This window comes from Synchytrium microbalum (genome assembly GCF_006535985.1).
Source record: "Synchytrium microbalum strain JEL517 chromosome Unknown SmJEL517_scf0013, whole genome shotgun sequence".
Taxonomy (NCBI): Eukaryota; Fungi; Chytridiomycota; class Chytridiomycetes; order Synchytriales; family Synchytriaceae; genus Synchytrium; species Synchytrium microbalum.
In genome coordinates, this window is record NW_022158362.1 from 460,030 (window position 1) to 480,947 (window position 20,918).

Below are 20,918 nucleotides of genomic sequence, written 5' to 3' on the forward strand. Positions count from 1 at the left end.
TTTACCTAGATATGAGGAAAACAGTCGGAATAATGTATACGCTGCTGTGAGACTCGAACCAACTAATGCATCCGTGGTCTTGCCCAAGTATGCGCCGTATCCAGCGGCATCGGAAGGGCTTAATGCATCTGAGGTGCCCGTGGCGGACGAGCCTCCAAAAATCGTAGAATCAACCGTGTTAGTCGTAGAACCCGTTACCGAAGCAGCCAAGTAACTTTAAATATGGAAGAGAGTAATTGTGTGGTGGCCTGTTTAGCTTTAGACTGATTTCGAGCCTGTGACTTCTTTTTGCAATTTAGTTTGATAATGCCTTTATGTGTGATATATAAAAAACCACGGGAGATTGCACCATTGACGTAGTTGCCTTGATTGTTTTCATTGAGAGAAGATGATCTGCTGTTGGAGGCGTTGGGCCTCGTTGTTGTGAAGTAGCCGATCCAAAAAAGAAAAACGACCCAAAGTCACTGTTCCAATACACATATAGAAGAATCCGTCAAAGCGACAAGTGAGTTCATTCAGCAGCATTTATGGCATCCATAGTACGGCATACTGGTGGCAAGAGTCATCTACATGACAACGGTTAAAGTCGGTGTTTGAATATCCTGACGACTCGAACGAATTGCCGTACCGAGAGGCTGAACGTGTCGCATAAACCGTTTTAATAGATTGATACGAATGCGTATTCAGCCTATTGAATGGTGACGACACGATCATGAGGGTGGCAGGACACCATCTCACTGTTTTTTTGGTGCGCACGTGATACTTTTCTGTATGCTGAGTTTGGGAGTACGTTTTTGCGCTCATTAGATCATCGACATCAAGGAAACGATCCATCGTTAGATCCTAGGTATTCCTTTGTAAATTGAGACCACGGAGATCTACCAGTACTTTATCATCGCGGGACTGTTTGGATCATTTGTCCTTTTCATGTAAGCCCAATTCGTAGAATTTCAGTTTCAGATTTGGCCTCGAATGACGTCCAGCAATTCTTAAATATTTCAACTTCAAATTGCTAGTTTCGTAGCCCACATTGTACAGGGCTTGCGACTTTATCAGGCCCGTGGTCGAAACATGGGTGCAGGTGACGGTGCGGTAATCCCAATAGGTAGTCTGCCATCGTACAGTCCGTATCCGCAGGTATCACACCAATCTACCCCGGCGCCGCATCATCATAATCACCACCTTCACGATGGTCATCATCTTAGCCTTCACCATCATATGATTCATTCATCGGAGGCGGCTGCTGGGCATTCACATGCACATCACCATCACGACATGACTATGAATACAATGCCATGAGTAGTACCGTGTAAATGCTTGTGAGTGGGCAAAACGTGGACTGGCCAGGGCTGGCATTTTGAGAATCAGGATAAGGAAGACGGAAACCAACGAGTAGAACAGCACCTCATATCATATCGTCATATAGACCTAAAGCATAAAATATCACCCATTGTCAAAAACTAGAAAAACCAGCAGGCACATTGTGTTTCGTGTCGTCCACCTTGGAAAGTCGTCAAGGCAATTTCGCGATTCCAAGCGTACATTGAAATCACGAAGGAAGGTAGCATTTGTATTATTTCTCCCTCGTTTGATATTGCGTCTTGCTGGTAAAATTCAGTTCGTCCAAAAATCACATAGAGAATAGGATGGAAGGAGAAGCAGCTCCTAAACCAGTTGGTCCCACTGACAGACTATCGCAATTGCAAGCATGCTTGGATCGAGTAAGCTTCTATTTGGTTCAGGAGTTTTAGCTGCAGGTGAGTTTCAAAACATTAACTGTTCCTTTAGGTCGTGGAAATGATGTATATAGCAGTGGGAGCATTGCAACGTGATGCTCCATTGGTTGCATTAGATGCAGATATACCTGTTACGGCCTTTACTGGTGTGTTTCTCAGTTGCTCGTCGACACCAAACGCATTGCATTGAGTTAAATGATTTCTATGTATTCAGAGGAGCAGAATCATAATTTGGAGCTTGGTGGTCGAGGTAAAGGAAGCCAAATTTATTTGATATGAATGCTTCAATAAGGACAAGGAATACGCTCTGAGTCTCGGTGCTAAAATACAAAACTGACTTTAGAGCTGGCAACCAAAATGGGAAGAGATATTGTCAGAACATTCAAAGTCACTGAATTCCTCATCAATTCATTGCCTGGAATTGATAAATCAGAAGAGGAGCAGGTTAGATCGATGTTTCATGGCGAGCTTCAAGTACTGTCTTACACCATTTTTTTTAGCTCGACCAATTACGAGTACTTGAAGAAGAGAACAGGATTGCTGGACGTGATATGGAAGCTGCAGTTGAACGAGCAGGTCAGGCAGCGTATGATTGAAGACCTTGATTTTCAATTAACATATGTGTTTGTTAGAGCAACTGCTTTCCAAGCTCAGAACCACTCTGCGGCATATCGCCAACGATCAAACTCTGTTCTTGCAAGGTGCAAATTATCCTTAATTTATTGTAGAAAGTCGTGATTGAGTTGTACAAAGATTGCATCATTCTTCCATGTCAATACATACCAGCAGCAGTTTAAAACTCAACGCGTTTGCGCGACGCTGAAACTACCCGAATATGCGTGCCAAATATATAAGATTTTTCGAAGCCCTTTGCGTTGATCAAGTTCTCCGAAATCACGTTCATGCAGATTTTACAAACTTGATAGCAGCTCAAGTACCAGTTCATTTCACAAGGCAAGAGAGCTGCAAAAGTACGTGATGAGGCATGATCAGAGCGCGATTCTTCCTGTTTAAGCATTGTATTCCTACGACAGTTTCACGTCTGAATGAAAACTAAAAATCACTTTCGACGAATTCAGTAGGATGTCAGCAACACGTTTATTCTCAAGGTCTCTCTCTCAAATTGGAGGAATCTCCTATGTTAGGCCTGCCAGCACATGGTCCAAAGTGCCAATGTAATTATCTGTAGTTGATGAATGAATCGTAACTTCCTAAACATTGACTGCACTGTTTCTTCTCGAATTAAAGGGGACCTCCGGATCCAATTCTTGGAGTATCAGAAGCATTTAAGGCTGACAGCAATCCCAAAAAGATGAATTTGGGGGTAGGAGCCTACCGAGACGATAAAGGAAAGCCATACGTCTTGAACTGTGTGAAAAAGGTAGAATGCAACTACGCCGATGCTGGCAAAAACAATGTTTGATCCCACTTTTGACTGTAATTTTAGGCAGAAGAAATCATCTTCAATTCCAAGATGGATCACGAGTATCTCCCAATCTCTGGACTTGCTGAATTCAACAAGTTATCAATCGGATTGGCATATGGTGACGATTCAGCACCATTAAAGGCTGGTAACATTGTGGCTGCTCAATCTCTGTCAGGAACTGGTGCTCTTCGTATGGGAGGCATCTTCTTATCTCGTTTCTGGCCAGGAACGAAGAAGATTTTTGTTCCAAGTCCTACGTGAGCATTTCGAGTAATGCAATTCAGATAGTCAAGAGGAACTCATGTATTCTCGTGTAGATGGGGCAACCACAACAATGTCTTCAAGGACTCTGGTTTGGAAGTTGGTACATACAAGTACTTTGACAAGAAAACCAATGGACTTGATTTTGATGGCATGCTTGGTGATTTCAAGGTACATATCTGTTGCTACACGTTGAGGAATATATGTATTTTCGTATCAATAACACGCTTTACCTGTAGGCAATGCCCAATAACTCTCTCATTCTGTTACACGCTTGTGCACATAATCCTACGGGTGTTGATCCTACTAAACAACAATGGGCAGCAATCTCTGATGTTTGCAAGCAAAAGTCACACTTTGTCTTTTTCGATATGGTGCGTGAACGCAACCTGACTTGACGGACGAGAATTTCAGTAGATATCCATTCCGATTTCGTTGTTGTAGGCATACCAAGGTTTTGCTTCAGGTGATCCAACAATCGATGCATTCGCATTACGCCACTTTGTGGCTGAGGGACACAAGCCCATTCTGGCGCAATCGTATGCCAAGAACTTGGTAAAATTTTGAATCATTCCAGTTCACTTTTCCGGTTTCTTCCGATTAACGACATTTGCTTTCTTCGCTCTTTTAAGGGATTGTATGGTGAACGTGTGAGTATAGAAACTTTGAAAATAAAATGTATTCGAAGTTTGAGAACTAGTAGCCTCACGCTTCTCGTCTTAGGTTGGTTGCTTCTCCATCGTCACTGATTCCCCAACTGAAGCAAAGGCCGTGGATTCTCAAGTCAAGATCTCTGTTCGTCCTGTAAGTCTCATGTGTGAGTTGGTAGCAGCTGGGGAAAGGAATCCCGACTTAGGGGTCAATCGCTACTGTAGATTTACTCAAATCCACCTCTTGCTGGAGCTCGAATCGTAAAAGAAGTCCTTGGCCGACCAGAATTACGAACTGAATGGTACAAGGAAGTGAAGATGATGGCTGATCGCATTATCAGCATGAGTAGGTTCTCCATTCGTCGAACTTGTGGCAAAACATTGACAATGTCTCCGCATCTGCTAGGGGCTGCCCTGAAAAAGGGATTGGTGGAAACAAACAAGTCCAAGAAGAATTGGGACCATGTCACAGCACAGATTGGAATGTTTGCCTTCACAGGACTTACACCAGACCAAGTTGCTCGACTCAGGTCTGAATTCTCCATATACATGACAGGAGATGGACGTATTTCCATTGCTGGAATCAATACTGGTAATGTTGACTACCTGGCTTCAGCAATTCACAATGTCACCAAGTAATAAAAGTGTTGTAAAACGCGTAATATATGCTGGTATACCTTTGGTGAGCATTGGTGAGATAGTATTCGATATTTTTATAGGGTTTCTCATGTGTTCAATGCTAGTTTGAAGAAGAACTCTTACCTCGCTCCTCAGTCGCGTCCAAAAACGTTTTTTGGTTGTCACTCAGACACACTCCATGGTGCGAGGCCTTGATCGATTCTTTATTTAGTGCTATCTCTTTAACTAGATGTTTTCGTATTAGGCCGGCAATAGGGCAAGATCTCCTTCCTCCATGTCTGAATTTTCGAGTGAAGACGATCATCCGCCTCCAGTTTCGTCAACAATTCGTGGCGGTAGGCCTACCTCCAACGAAAATAGGTCTATCATGCACTCTACCGTGCCTCTCGATGGTGTTGTCTAATCGTGTCATCGACATTTTGTCTGAAAGATTTTAACACCAAAATCGTGTTTTCAGGAAATGGAGGAAATGTCGATGGATCCAGGCAATCATCGTCTGCGACTATTATTCCAGGCCTAGGAAATGCTCCAAAATTCGGACGAAGGTCTGGTGGTGGTGCAGACACATCTGCCCCTCGTTTTATACCGTCAGTGGTCAACGAAATCTCAAGCTCTGAGGAAGAAGATGAAGAGTCGGTATGAATCTTCTCACAATTCGCACAAACTTTTGATGCCGGTGGTTGTGTGTCGACGTTTATTGAAATCTTAAAATTTGTAGAGCCCAGTTGTTTCGCTTTCGGCTACTGATGAGACTAGTTCGTCAAATGACGACTATCAGGATCCCATGTCTCCAACAAGTCAACACTCCAAAAAATCGGAACGACCTGTATCAATACGGTTGAGTCAACAGTCAAAAACCGATTCTCCACAACGACTTTCCAGGCAATCAAGAGCTTCAGAACATACAAGAATATCTACAGGAACACATCAATCTACGCTGACAAGACCCTCAGTGTTGACGAAACCATCAGTCAGACAAACAAGTCAACAGTCAGCAACAACAAGTCAACAGGCAGCAACATCTGCTTCGTCATCACGAGTTGCAGAATTGATTGCTCCAAGAAATCGTCAACAATCACGTTCGTTTTTGAAGACGTCTGCAAGCTCACCTAATGTGCCATTGTCCAGTCTACCTGGTCCTGAAGAAGACGGCAGAGTGGTCCAAGTCTCAAACGACTCATCAACCACGAGCCCGCAATCATCGAGCCCTAAACCTGCCATACTACAAATCAATACTAGCATGTCTAGATTACCGGATAGTAAATCAAACTTACATCATCAAAGCCCAGCCACGAAACGTAGAGCCAGTGCTGATGCAAATCCAGGATCGCCAACAAGATCACATCAAAACCTTTCGCCATCGATTTTGGACTCTCCTGGTCGCACTGATTCTCCTAGTAGAGCAGATCCTTTGAATTCTAGTTCTGGGACAATGCAGCGTGCCCTTGGAATCTTTTCAAAATTGGGGAAGTCGCAGAGAGAATCGTCTCATGGATCTGTTACTAGCTTGTTGTTGGACACCAAAGTCAAGGTTCGTTTATGATTTATATTTAGCATTTTCGGGTGGAGAATTTTGTTAAAGATCTAGTTCGTCTAGGCACAGAAGGAGAAGAGTGATTTTTCAGAGTTTGATCAGATATTGTCGTCGAACGATACGCGGCATGTTACCCTTACGCCTATGGAACTTGTGGCAATAGATAACAGGAATCCCAAGGTGTTTGCGAATAACTACAAGGGTTCTTCTGATCGCTTCTAATTTCGTTTATCTTTACAGTCTGAGATGTCTTCCACCACTGATTTGTTCAAGGGGATTACCACAGCAGATGGGCAGCCTTTGACAAGACGAGCTTCAAGACCTATTGATTTCAAAGCGCGAGAGCTACCGCCTGATGGTACACGAGAGTTACCTTCTGTACAAGCCACTAGAGAATTGCCTTCAGAAGGCACAAGTACGCGAGAATTACCAGCCAGCAACTCTCAAGTCCGGGATCCACCAACCGACGAAGAAGATGAAGACGACGGAACACGAGATTTGCCACCACATCGACGCATATCAGACCAAAGCTACTTATATCACACTGGTGGACAATTACGAAGCTTGCCACATCCACACATGACACGTTCGTCCAAGTCTGTTCGATCAAATCGGATGGACCATGAGTTTGGATCTACACCCAGCGTTTCTGGAACAATCACGTCTCATAATGTGTTGAATGAAGTGAATGAACAGTATGCGGCTTTGATCGAGACTTTGCGAGGGGAAATTTCGCAGTTAAAAAAGAATATGCAAGATGAGATATTGTATCATGATAGAGAGATGGCTAATGTCACTTCGACTTATCAATCGAAGGTAGTTTTAGACGCTTTCCTCTCTTTTCCCTCCCTTGTCTCACGACTGACAAGAGTGTGAAACAATTAGGTATCAGCTTTGGACCGTGAATTATCCGATGCTCGAGAAGCATTAAGAAAATTGACATTGTATCTCAACGACATTCAATCCAAGGTAAGAAACCACGTTTTCTGGCAAAAAAGAAGTGTATCAATATATCATTTCTTAGTTTGTCGAACAACGAAGAGTCACGTCTGAAATGGAGCAAGCTGACCGTGCAAGATGGGAAGAAGCCAAGTCAGCGGAAGTTGCGTCGCTACGTGCAAGATGGCAACTAGAGACTGATGCAGCCAAGGAACAAGTTCGACTTGAGGTAGGCAAATAATCGTATATATATCGCCATACCATGCTCAAACAAAACAATTTATGTAACTAGATATCTCGGCTTGCTTCGTCTGAGGTTTCGAGGTTGAAAACCGAGCATATACAGGAATTAAATGCCCTGCGACAAACTCATGCTGAGGAGGTATGTAGACGAGAAAAGGTTAAATGCTCTCAGCAGCTTGCTCATATTTTTTTTTAGCTTTCCAGGACCATCTCAACCAAACTCCAGCAAATGACAACCAATACGACAACCAAGTTTGCGGCAGAGTTAGAAACTATGGCAGAGCGTGTGGAATCCCGGTTACGCGCCGCTGAAATCATGAGAGATAAGACTGATGTGGGGCTATTCGAGTCTTTGCAGGTAACCCGCTTATAGTGCAATTGCTCGTTATTTTCTACAGGTGTAACTTTGTTTTGCTCCTAGACAAGAGAGAAGGACCTCATACACAAAGAATCAAAATTGACTGCTCAACTAGAAGCCATCTCGCAACGAGAAAGAGAGCATGAAAATGAAAGGTCTCGTGTTTTGTCTCTTGTCGCTGCTCTTGAACACTCGTTACGACTTGAGCAAACAGCCCGTGAAGCTGAACGGCAATCTTCATCTCGTAATGTGCAAAATACCGAGTCTGAAATGGTAATTCGTATTCTTATGTAAATTTCATTCGATTTACTCGCTGACCTTCTCATTGATCTCTTTAGACTGATCTGCGTAAATCCTTGCAATTGGCAAATGAACGTCTTATTCAAGATCGCGATGATTTGATTCGTATACGAGAAGACTTTATTACGGAAAGGAGACGATTGACAAACTCTCTGGACGATGAGAAACGAAATCTGACACTTGAAAAGGCTCAGTTTGAGCTCAGAGTTCTGCAACTGAAGGAGCATGAAGAAGATAGTCGCAGTGCACTTTTACGTGAATTTGAGGGTGCCAATGAAGGTATTTTCATCTAAAGAGGACTTAGATTCTGTTTTTTTGTGTCACATCTAAAAAAATTCGATCCACATAGAACGAGCATGGGTTGAATCAGAACTCAAGCAACTACGGAAGCGAGAAATTGAACTCTCATCAGAGTCAGCGAGACTTCACTCTGTGGAATTAACACTCGAAAACGGATTTGCCAAACTCGAAGCTGAACGAGAATCATTTGAATCTTTCCGTGCTGCTTTAGAATCAGATGCTGCCGAAGCTCGCAAGGCTCGTGACGTGCTACGAGAAGCCGAAAGTGCAAGAGCTCAAGCCGATCAAATGAGAGAGGAGGTCGAAGTGATGATGGTGGAAGCTTATAGTGAACGTGAACAAGCTGAATCGTCTATGAAGAGGTTTATTGAAGAGCGATTGAGACTTGCTCAAGAACGAGAGGAGTTGCAGAGGATGGCTGTACGAGTAGAGAGGCAGTCACAGAGTTACAACATTTCTACTCCTCAGTACGGGATGCCTCAAAAAGCTCGGGATAGTACTTCTACGGTGAAGAATGTGACGAATATCGATTTTGACTTGCTCACACGTCGGCTGAACAAGGCTGTTGGTGGACTTTCAATGGTGAGAAAGAAGAAACTTAAAGAGAGGCTGTTCACATATGCTGATACTCGGGTGATTTTCTTTTAGGATCGTCGATACTTGACTGATCAGATGGAATTTTTGGCGGCTGCAGAATGCTCATAAATCTTTGTGGTTGTATTCCTTGTAGATATGGATATCCTATAATTAGACGGGATCTCCTCTGTAGCGGAAGCTCATTGTGTTAGCGGTGTTCCAAGTTCCAAACAATGGATGGACGCAAACAAGATAAACTCTCCAGATTCAAGTCTGCTGGTTATCTCTTTAACACTGTGCCATCCATCAAGTAGTTCACTTCAAATCGCTAGGCGACTACTAACTCTGATCACTATCAACGGTGGCGATATCGTACAGGGGAGTTTCGTTTCAAACTTGTATGAATCTATCTGAGCCGTGCTATACCGTATAAGCACAAATCCCTTAGTGCTTATGTGCTTACTGTATTTACCGCAACACGCTTTTCCACCCGATTCACAATTCAAAACGACTAGCGGCATTGGTCTCGCGCTTGTCAAACATTCTCTGGGAAAATCTCCTACTGCTCAGGTTGTTGCTGGTGCTCGTACACCTTCTCAAGCAACTGAGTTATCTGAATTGGCAGAAGAGTACTCTGGACGTCTTCACATCTTGCCTCTCGATGTTAATAATGACGAATCCATCAAAGGCGTTGTGGATGCTGTGACAAGGATCTTCCCAGATGGTTTCGATGTCTTGCTCAACAATGCTGGTATCATGCCTCCTCCTCATGATAAATAAAGTGACGTGCAAGGCCGGGAAGCCAGTCCAGGACAAGTGAAGGGTGGTCGTGGAGATGTTGCTTTCATGATATGTCTGCTTCAGCCAACACTGCAACCTGACACAGTCTGCTAGCTACCGTGAATTAGGCTTAGTTGGACATTTCAAGGGTGGGACTTTTGTTGAGTGGATATAGTTGTAGCTTCCCGTACTTTCAACCACTGAATAGAGATGTTTAATTCCTATGAGGACAATGAACAGCGAGTAAGTTCAACCCAATAGGTGATCACAATTCACTCGTGGAATCAGACTTGAAACCAAGACAACGTCTATGCGATTATGCTTTGATCTATATATGCGAAAGATATTAAATACGTTTGCAATTTATTGTGTACAGTTTTTTGAATTGGCCTTATTGTTGTTTGATGACACACTGACGGATGGTACAAACCCGGCATTGCCAACCGGTGCTCTTGCACCAAAACGAAAGAGCGAGAATGCGGGTGGAGCAGGATTTAGTGATGTGAGTCTATGTTCTCTAATTTTGCCCGACACTGGATCAAATGTATATCTAAGATTCCAAAGGAAGCGTTTAGAATCGATTGAATACTGATGGACACACTGTTTCAACGTCCAGTTCACATTGGAGGCTGGCTCATTGAAAATTGAAATCCATTCACCGACCAATTCAATGACCAAAAAAATAGCTCTAATAATACTGCCAATACGTAAAACACTTACACAAAAACACCCTCATAAGTTGACCTCGGCGTTGACATGACATCACCACCAGAAGCAATCAACTGTGGTCGTGGCGTGCCTTCAAATATCCACCTGACAAATAGCCTCAATGGCTCTTTATCATCATCACCACCCGTACTTTCATACTGCGACTTGCTCTTTTCATCAGCAGTACCCTCAGACCCAGGAGCAGAAGACGAAGGTTCATCATCCAATCCAACACTAGTCCCACTGCTTCCTTTGATCTGAGTCATTTTGATAATGTCGAAGACCACGTCGGAAAAGTACAGGTTGACCATTGATGTCAGAGCTGATACAGATAGGCCGTATATTCTTCGTCCTTTGATAGTGAAGCCTGTATGGTATGGTTCTACAAATGTGATGTCGTTCGTGTATATGGTGAGGTCTGACAATCCAGTATCGAATAGGGCGGGTAGATCATCTTGGAGTGTTCGAATGGCAGTCTAGTTTGAAGAACGGCATGCGATTGCTGGTTTTAGTTGGACCACAAATGATACGTGCTGCTTGGACTTTGACGGTTCTTACCCCAACATTCAACAAGTAATCTGGCGATCGGTGATCCTTCCTGCTACTATTAGGTGTAGGTGGATTCGGAGAAGGTAATGGATCCATGTCAGAGTTATTGAGCTTGTGATGAATCATACTGATGTTTGGATTTTTTGATGTTGATGTTTTCGGCGATGATGTAGTCAAATCGCTGCTGGTAAAATGGTCTGACAGTGCCGTCCGTAGCAGTAACAATTTATCTTTTCTCTCGTTATATGATATTGAGGGTGTTGAAGAAGCAAGTGGCAGTTTGGAAGTTTCAATTCCAGCGTGTAAGCTCATTGATTTTCTCGTGCTGCAGAGTAGACATGGCTGGGATTTGAGTAGACTACCTGTATATCGAAGAGCCTTGGTCATATTCTAGCTTCTAATGGACAAAGTGCTTGATTCTACGTGTCTTTAAAATGGATGAATTTTGCAACAACTTCAACGCAATGGCTGTGATAGTTTCGTTACGTGTCTTTCAACATATAGGACATGTTTGCTTCGGAGATCAAGGCTTCTAACGCGTGCAATCGCAATCTGCGGCCTTGAAACCCACTCCATTATTGTAAATAATTGTTTTGAATAGATAGAAAGGTTTGAAATTTTTGGCAAATATATAGTTTAAGATACCCTCCCACTCTCCCACTCTCAATCCTTCCTTACATCCTACTTTTGTACTCTTTTCTGAACATAAAATCACAATGTCATTGATGCGTCCGTTGCTCTCGAATCCGGACGAGGTGTACTGTTTCCCAACGTAGAGCTAGCTGCTACACTCCCAAAATTATTTCCAGCAACAGACCCAGCTGTGCTACTACTACCAACAAGACGCTGATGTTGCAGCGTCAACCTCCTCTTTTCCTTTTGAGCTTCCAGTTCAATCTCCTTCAACTTCAAGTACCCAGCTTCAGACAGCATTCCAGAGCTGAACAAACGTTCGGCACTACCAAATGATGATGAAGCTACTGATGCTGCGGTACTAGCACGTTTATCATCAAGTGCCGTTCGCACAGCTCTTGGAATAATTACACTACTACCGGTGTCTTGGCCCGATGCTGACGACGACGGTACAGGTAAGTAAGTCATTGGTGGTGGCATTGGCGGCCAGATCTGAGGTGTTTGATATGATATAGATGAGTGTGCATCCACTGTCGAAGCTGTTATATCCGATTTTATCGACCCGTCAGGTGATGGTGGACGGTGACGTAAAGAAGCTGATCTAGATGGTGCCATATCGTCATAATCATCTACTACTGTTAAATTGTCATCGTTATCCACCTGCTGATCTTCGGATTGTGATGGCATTGGTAAAGGTTCTGGATTGTTTACAAGTGGTCCCGGTATGATAGGCAGTGGTCGTGGAGCTAATGATACAGCTGTTGGGCCAACTGACGATGCACCATCAATGTCATATCCTGGAGCGGTGCGTCTTCCGACAGCAGATCGCATATCTATACCATTGGACGATGTAGTGTTTACAGAGAGGTCTCGAGAGATGGGCGTTGTGATGATATTATTGTATACGGGTTGTTGATTATTGTATACGGGTTGTTGTTGGTTGTTGTATCCTGATTGTTGGTTATTGTATGCGGGTTGCTGGTTGTTGTTATTGTTGTACCCGCCTGGCAGATTATTGTATGCGGGTTGCTGGTTATTGTATCCCTGTTGCTGGTTACTGTATCCCTGTTGCTGGTTATTAGATCCCTGTTGCTGATTTTGGAGCGTATTAATGACCATCGTAACGCCGTCTGTATGACTACTGCCACTCGAGTTTGCTCCATTAGAGCTTACAGACATTGGTGCAATCCTAGAATTGAGACGGAAAAAAAAGTCAGAAACCGATGAAAACGCCAAGCCTTTTCAACCATGACTGCCTCGCTTACTGATTGCTAGGACTTGTAGGATTTGTAGAGGTCCCATTCGGCAATTGTCGTCGTTCAACCCAGTTATCCCAATCAGATCCAAAGTTCTTTGTGATTTGTTCACCCATTTCAAGAACAGCACCACCACCAATGTCTCTCAACCATCCTGCAGCGTCATCAACGAATCGTCCTGGGCCACATACGACGGCAATTTGTTCTCCTGCTAGAGCATCGCGCCTCCATCGCGTATTGGATAGGAGTGAGAAGAGCATGGCATGGCTCAATGGTCCTTTGTGGATTTTGGCAAATGAGACCTCGTCTTTGACTGATCTGCCTGCCTTTGAAATTACATAATGAGTGGATATCGATTTGGGATGTGCCAACTAGTATGAGGAAAAGGGTGAGAATCTTGTAAAAAGAAACAAACGAACAATATTGGATTCCAATGAAGATTCAGCTCCAGTTTTTTTAGTGAGCACTCACCTCAGCTCCTTCCAAGATATCGTTTCCAATGGCATCACCCAAAACTCCAATACAATGAATCAAGATGAATTCAACATTACGACCAACTGGCGGAGTAGTCAATATAAGAGGAATTATACCACTTCTTCCATTCTTGAGATGGAAACCTTCAGCAAATCCGTTATATGTATGATGAGTAATCGCGACTCGATCACCTTCAGCAAGCGTCAAGTGCGTCGTCGTATTCGGATTATAATCTGCTTCGACGTTTACAGGGACGAGAGTAGGCAGTAATGCATTATTGACCATTTGCAAAAATGGAGTAACGCCACTGCCAGCAGCTATAAACATGACTCGTCTCGGCCATCCGGTAGTCGAGTCTGGCGTCATGGTGCTCTCGTATCCGGAAGCGACAGATTGTGGCGCGTTCGATAAGGGTCGTTTTATAGTTAGACCGTCACCGAACGGCCCACGGACTTTCACAAGCGTAATTCCTCCCCCAGCTAATCGTCCACTCACTTGTCCTCGAGCTTCAACCTGTACTATAATTTCAAAGCACTCCATATCTCCTTCTATAGGTGTATAGAATCGTGATACCGGTTTAGGATTCCATGCAGACGGTATGATTTGCACTTCTACACATTGGCCAGGCAGAATCGGTGGATAGAATACATTGGACCTGTAAGATGGTGGATGTAACACTGCTAATCTCAGTCGATGTACGGCATTGGTAGCATTCGACAATGATGTCAATTGTGTGTTTGAAGTGATTAGATATCTTCGGTACTCTAATGAAGCATACTCGTCCCGAGGCGTGCTGATTTCACCTACTAGATGACTGGCTAGTTTACGTACAGCGGTTACAGAATGCAGGTGGTAACGTCGTTCACGTTCTAGAGCTGCTTTATCGGTAGACATGAGCGACCCAGCTGCCCGCGCGGTTCGTAAAAGGGCTTCTTCTACTGATGCAGCAGGACCTTGTGGGAATCGACGAGGTTGAGCTCTGGAAGAATCACGTTTTGGTGGAACTGGTGGTGGGAAAACGTCCAATGTTATATCTGTCCCTGCCGCACTGCCTAATACTATGGCGCCTCCTGGATGCCATCGAGCGAACTGCGTCACGTCATACACCCTGGAGGGAAAAGGTCACAGTTAGTTATCTGGGGATTCTACCACTTGAGGGCAAATTGACATAATTCTGACTTGAGATTGTCTCACCATTTTCTATCAATGGTTACCAAAACAGATCTGCAATGGAATAGTAGGTAAGAACTAGTTCGAACCGGACACCTGTGGCACCAAGATGGTGTTTGGAACTATTTTGAGAACAAAAAAAGACGTACCCTTGGGAGACTAGCATATCCACATCAGCCCACGAAAAACTAATATAATTACCAGATGCCGATCTAGCAGCCTTGACATCCTTCTGAATATCCAATAACCGATCCAATCCGGATATCGAAGTCTCACGATCCGTAGACGGCCTTCTCTCTTTCGGCGTGATGGGCCGAATATTCCGTAAATTGATTCCAGGTATCACGCTCCCTCTAGTACTGCTTCCGTTTCCGTTGCCGCTTTTACTGGAGGTAGAGTCCACATCGTAATCTCCCTTTTTCAACACGACCATCTCTGGATACATGTTTTTCAGTTTTACGGACATAAATAGTTCAGTTCCTAGAAATGCACCAATCCAAAAGACCGAGACGCAAAAGAAGACAATCCACCAAGGCATGCCTTTTGCGGTTGATAAGCCAGCTGGTAGCTTATGGAAGTTGTTGATACCGAGCCCGACTTGGACTATGGCCAATGTCAATATTGAGAACCTAAATTTCGTGATGTTATTTAGATCATACATCCGATTTGAAGCGCACATCTCGTATTGCCACCCACCCAAGTGTGATATGTCCCTTTTTCACCCATGCTCGATGTCTGTCCATCTTCAACGAGACCATACCCAAATAGTTGAGCAGACCAGCGAGCGGTTGAATCATGACCATAATAACTAGAATGATTCCGATAATCCCATGTGGATGGGAAATGTTGTTTGGATCCACAGTGTTTATGATTAAGATGAAGAATGCAAGTACTCCAAAGGAGCCAGCGGTTTGTATGGCTGCATGAAGAGCAATCCAGCCTCGGGCGCCCTTAAAGAACCTGGTTTGTGTGGATGGTGGTTAGCACATGCCAGCGCTTTGTCAGCGAATGTGTTGTCAGGCTGTCCTGAGTAAAACGCACCGAGCATAGAATGCAGCGCTTGGAAATATCAATAAAAATATCAAGTACATGCCGATTCCGTGAGCCAGACGGATGCTACGTTGACTGTCTGTAAAAGCAGGAGCTAATGGCTGATCAGTTCCAGCAGCCGTTCCATTTGAAACGGTATCACGGAGCATGGCCCATAGTGCATCCATTCTCTAGTTAGTGTTCGGATCCTTGCTCATTGAGCGTTAGATGGATGTTTTGAGCGCTGAAATGGTTCAAAAGAAAACCACTTACTCTCACTAGCTTCTTGCGACAAGAGACACGCCAATAGCAGGTCCACTAACTATTTCGTGGAATGCGCTTACTGGACACTATAGAAAATCAGGTGAGGCCTCTCTTTCGTTCAAATTCGCTGTGTTGAGCCTGTTTAGATGTGTTCTCTCTGTAGCACTGGTAGAACCAAACATAAAAAAGAACGAACGGTCGCTCCTAGTAAACACACTCACCCATAAGAACAGAGCTTGATATTTGAAGCTGATTATCTGCTAGACCACACTGCTGCCTGAATAATGGCCTTAGAATACGATGTCGTGATTATTGGTCCACTTCAAACCAATTGCACTGTGATAGGTTTCCCTTCTGGCAGTGTACGTGCTTGAAACTCTCGCAATATTCCATGATCGATCATTGTCAACTAAAGCTTCCATCGACTTTCAACTGCAGGCTATCTGTGTTGATCCTGGTGGAGACATTGATCCCATAATGGAAGCTGCCTTGAAATTGAAGCTCACAATCAAAAAGGTAGCAAACCTTGCAACCATGTCTCTGACCCAAACTTAAAACAGCTGAACTTGTCTCAAAAAAGGTCTACCACACGCATGGCCATTTTGACCATATTCTCGGTTCTGGAGTGCTGCGAAAGGCAACTCAAGCTGAACTGCTCATTCACAAGAATGACAAGGCCATGATTGTGAATATGGCTAAACAGGTCGAACGTTTTGGATATAAACTCAACCCTGAAGCTGAAGTTGGTGAAGCTGACGTTTACTTTGATGGGGGTGAAGATATTGAGTTGGATGGTGAGGTCGTTGGGAAGATAATACATACTCCAGGTGTGTAGCATCTCCTAGGTTTCTACGTGTATCGTACTTTAGACAGTGCTAAAGTTATTAAACTACTCAGGTCATACTCCTGGATCAAGCTCGTTCTACTTCCCATCTGCAAACCTTGTTTGTGCTGGTGATACTCTCTTTGCGTGAGTCTTAAATTTGTAAAACTCAACCTTTCAACACACTGACACTGGCTTTACAGAGGTTCCGTTGGCCGAACCGACTTACCTGGAGGAAACTTCCACACAATCGAAGAATCAATTAAATCCAAGCTATACGCGCTACCCAACGACGTTAAAGTTATACCCGGGCATGGTTCTCATACTTCAATTGGGCGTGAAAAGAAGTTTAACATGTTTGTACGCGACGAGCCTACAGCTGATGCATCAGATTCTGAGGGCGAGAAGAGCCCTGGCGGTGGAAGTGGAACAGATGGAGCAAGTGGAGCAGGATTCAGTGCTCACGCAAGTCACGGATACCAATGCCCTGCATGTGCAATGTATGCCGAAGAAGCAAAATTGTAGTAGTCATTAGTGCAAGAATTTGATTATATTAAAAGCAAAACTTTACATTTTACAGTCGTAGCATGTTGCCATCCATACCCGACGTATCATTCTTTTTGGACTTGACTGAACCACCACGTTCAACGATATCCGCCAGCTTGCGTTTCCCAGCCCCTTTGTTTCTAATATCTTTACCACCTTTAAGCACTTTACTATCACCAATAATAGTGACATTAGATTTATGCATGAGTTGTTCAAGAGCCGCCTTTTGCAACTTCTTGCCAGTTCCATGACCACCAATAGATTTCTTGGCAAGGGCTTCCAAATCCCGTTCTCGTTGCGCCTTTTCAACTTTACGACGTTTAAAGAGCCTTTGTTTTGTAGTTCGGATCCGTTTCTTGTCTGATGCCTCCATTTCTGAAGCACCTTTCGTTGTTTTACCACTATATACTTCCTTTGGTGCGGCCAACTGACCGTCCGATACACCTGCTGGTATGGCCTCTTCTAGCGATATAGCTGGCACAGAGGGCAGAGGCATTACCGTTAGCTCGTCACGAGCAGGTTTGGGAGCAAAGTGCCAATTAGATAATACATCCAGATCATTACATAGTGATTTAAACAAGGTGCTGATTTCATCATGGCTGGCTTTCAGTGCTGCATCTTTAACGGTCGGCGTATTTCCCATAGTCTGTTTCAGATACTCTGATTCATACTCTTCAGCCAACGACTTGTTTGGCTTGCTTTCATTCAATTCGAATCGTCTATTGGGATCATATGTCTTTTCAACTGCTGGTGCTTTACGTTCCACATCGTCAAATGCGGAATCTCGGATACGTTGTTTGATCAAATCCTCAAGTGCGATAGTCGTTTCTTCGGTTGGAATTGGTACAGGTTTCGAGCCTGGTTCTATATCTAATACTTCTTGCAATAGCGAATCTACGGGTCTATGTTTGGCAGAGATTTCACCCGTTAGCGCCCAATGCTTGGGTGCCATAGCTTCAGCTTCCAATGTTGCAATTTGTTTCGATAACCGGGCTTGATCTTTTTCAAAGTTGGACATGGCTGATGTTGATGGGTCGTCCAAGTTGAAGATGTCGGTGATTTTTGATGGTTTCTTACTACTGATAGTGGGTTCTTCTTCGTCTTCGTCGTCTTCATCTTCTAGACCCTCCGCTATGTTGGTATCTTCCTTCAACTTTTCATATTCGTTTCGATTTTCTCTAGACAGTTTACGAGACATCTTGTCTGTAAATGCCTTTTGAGGTTTACGAGACGCTGTTTCTCGTGGTCCGAAGAAATCTTCATACATGATATCTGCGCGAGGAACATTGTTACTGTGAAGAGCAAACAGCAAAAGACAAAAAAATGGAATAATTTGATTTCGAATTGCACATACCATTTGCATTATCATCACCCGCATCCATACGCTCCAAATCCTCATCATCGTCATCATCTTCTTGATCACTATCATGCAACTGATCTGGATCCATACCCAAAAACCCTTCTCCCAAATCAAACTCATCATCATCATCTACTTTATCCGTCCTAGCTCGTTTCATATCCCGTGCCTCAGCACGTTCAGCGAAATCCTCCATGTCTTGCAGAGAAAAGAAGGCATCGTCAACAGGTGATTTACGTTTCTTCATTGATGACTTTGGTAGATTATCTTCATCGTCTTCGTCCAGATTATCTTCGTCGCCTTGTTCTGAAGGCATATCTTCTTCGAAATCGTCTTGATCCTCGTCGTCATCATCACTATTTTCACCAGTCTCTTCTTCAAGCCCTTCCAGTTCTTCGAGTCCGGCAAAGTCATCTGAGCCACTCATATCGTCCTCATCGTCACCATTCGAAGATGAAGACTCTTCAGGGTTTGTGGGCACTGGAGCGATCTTTGCACCGTTTACTTTATTGGCTGTTGCTACAGCTGGGGTTGTACGCTGCAACACGGGCTTATTTAGAAGCTGGAGTTGCTCCCATATTTGCTCTGATCCGAATCCTTCTGTGTAAATAGTAGGGAGTGGTGTGGTGGTTGTTGAATCAGTTGTAACAGCTGTGAAAAAAAAAGTTGATGTTTGTGAGCAGAGAGTGTGGGAGGGGCTGTATCGTATTGAAGAGAAGCTGGATCGCTTGCCGAAAACTCGAAAATACGTTTTGCGGTCTAAATCACAGCGTACGCTTACCTTCTTCATAGAGCTTTTTGACACCAGACAAAAGTTCTTCGGATTTTAAAGTCGAGGGCTTCTTTTGAGCCTTCTTCAGTATTGATTGCATGCTGGCACGATGTGATCTAGATATTGTAGTCGGCCTCTATAATTTCTACTGATCTGTTAGTTTGACACTTGCTGCAGCTGCTTGAATTGAGAGGGTTTGGAAATCTAATTTGCGAAGATGATGTCAACATAGAAACGATGAGTCGACGTACCCTCCGTTTTGCTTGTTTGTAGTTTGTCAATATTCAAGTTACTCCACGAACTGAACTCTCAACTCTTCGTCAAAAAACTCCAAGAAAATGCCATATCCAACAGGGAGGTGGGAGAAAGCAAGATTCAACGTCTCGGGACCGGATGAACCATACTCGCTATCATGGAGCTGGTTCTGCCATATCAGGTACGCCTTGATTTGCATCGTTTTTTTGCCGTCAAAAACGATTGTACTGATCAAATGCTGATTTCATCACCAGTAGATTGATTTCAAGAAGACCCGCTACCCCTGTATGCTAGATCTACATGTAGAAAGCCGATCCGTCCTTGTCTTGTATGGGTATTGTCTCATGAATGTCCAACATTTGGCATCAGCGGCAACACATCCAAAATCACTGACACGCACTGAACTCGTAGGTTGGGAGCTCATGGTTCCTATACTTCATCACGTAGTGCTGCTGGTACTCTATCCTCTTGCTCTCCGCTCCTCCCCGCATGCTAGTTCCCAAGTTTCAATCTTCACTTTCACCCTCTTTGTTGAACTGCTGTATCTGCGTGCTCTCGCCCAACTTACTATAGCATATTTCATGGAAAGTTCCAAACAATCTCGTCAATGAGGAGCTCTCAGCGAGAGTGGCTGTTTGATGTGGTTGGGGCTATCAACCGAAGCGATGACCTCGTCGCAGAGAGAAGCTTTGGGGGAGCACCTATCGAGCCCCTTGCGACGGCTGCGTTATTGCTCCGACAACATCTAGTCAGTCCATTGAGGTATCCCCTGCTGATCAGTGGCGATAAGGCAGACAAGGTCACCAACGATATAGGTCAGGAACTTTCTGTATCGCGTAGTAGTTGGTCTTTGTAATACGCAATATCATATTATCGTCATGATGATCACAGCAGTGGTTGTAATAACGAGCTCTGTGGAGTAGTCTATTTCGTTGATCAACTTCCGTGGAAGAGCTACCTTACTACGTTTTTCGAGATCGTGGACGCGTTCCACAATTTTTCAAGCGTCAACAGAGTTCGTAAACGTCTGACAGCTGCTAGATCATTTTCAACCGATTGTTGTTATTGTCACGATGCGATACGACCTTTTGCGGATGTGACTTTTCCAGTTGCCACGTTTTGCAGTTACACGCTTGAACGAACTACAGTGACGGGATTCCACGGTTCTCTAGCATAGAATCCATCTGGTACGTTTCCCTTTGTCTGGTTGAAGCGTGGTTTGTGGGTTCTGCATCAGCTTACTTTGAGGTATTGAGATCCAACGTTTTGTTACGTGTTCTTATGTATAGCACAACTCTATTCGCACAAGGCTAATCAGGATCAGTATTATTCTGGTAACC

General features: G+C 43.9%; 3 protein-coding genes across 3 annotated transcripts; 2 read left to right on the top strand and 1 right to left on the bottom strand.

Annotated features, from left to right (window-relative positions):
• Window positions 1-1,646: 1,646 nt before the first annotated feature.
• SmJEL517_g02917 (aspartate transaminase) lies at window positions 1,647-4,712 on the top strand (the record flags this gene model as incomplete). The annotated part of the gene is made up of 14 exons (XM_031168845.1): window positions 1,647-1,721; window positions 1,789-1,882; window positions 1,951-1,986; window positions 2,080-2,180; window positions 2,237-2,322; window positions 2,985-3,117; window positions 3,184-3,419; window positions 3,480-3,594; window positions 3,663-3,797; window positions 3,868-3,978; window positions 4,056-4,073; window positions 4,147-4,227; window positions 4,299-4,419; window positions 4,480-4,712. The coding sequence occupies 14 exons, from the start codon at window positions 1,647-1,649 to the stop codon at window positions 4,710-4,712; spliced, it is 1,575 nt and encodes a 524-aa protein (XP_031025176.1).
• An 11,397-nt stretch (window positions 4,713-16,109) lies between these two features.
• SmJEL517_g02918 (uncharacterized protein) lies at window positions 16,110-17,173 on the top strand (the record flags this gene model as incomplete). Its single annotated transcript, XM_031168846.1, has 5 exons — window positions 16,110-16,187; window positions 16,264-16,341; window positions 16,406-16,652; window positions 16,723-16,795; window positions 16,852-17,173. The coding sequence occupies 5 exons, from the start codon at window positions 16,110-16,112 to the stop codon at window positions 17,171-17,173; spliced, it is 798 nt and encodes a 265-aa protein (XP_031025171.1).
• Window positions 17,174-17,222: 49 nt separating this feature from the next.
• On the bottom strand, window positions 17,223-19,423 carry SmJEL517_g02919 (uncharacterized protein; the record flags this gene model as incomplete). Its single annotated transcript, XM_031168847.1, has 3 exons — window positions 17,223-18,466; window positions 18,549-19,202; window positions 19,333-19,423. 3 exons carry the CDS (start codon window positions 19,421-19,423, stop codon window positions 17,223-17,225), a joined length of 1,989 nt encoding a protein of 662 aa, XP_031025170.1.
• Between the last annotated feature and the right edge of the window lie 1,495 nt (window positions 19,424-20,918).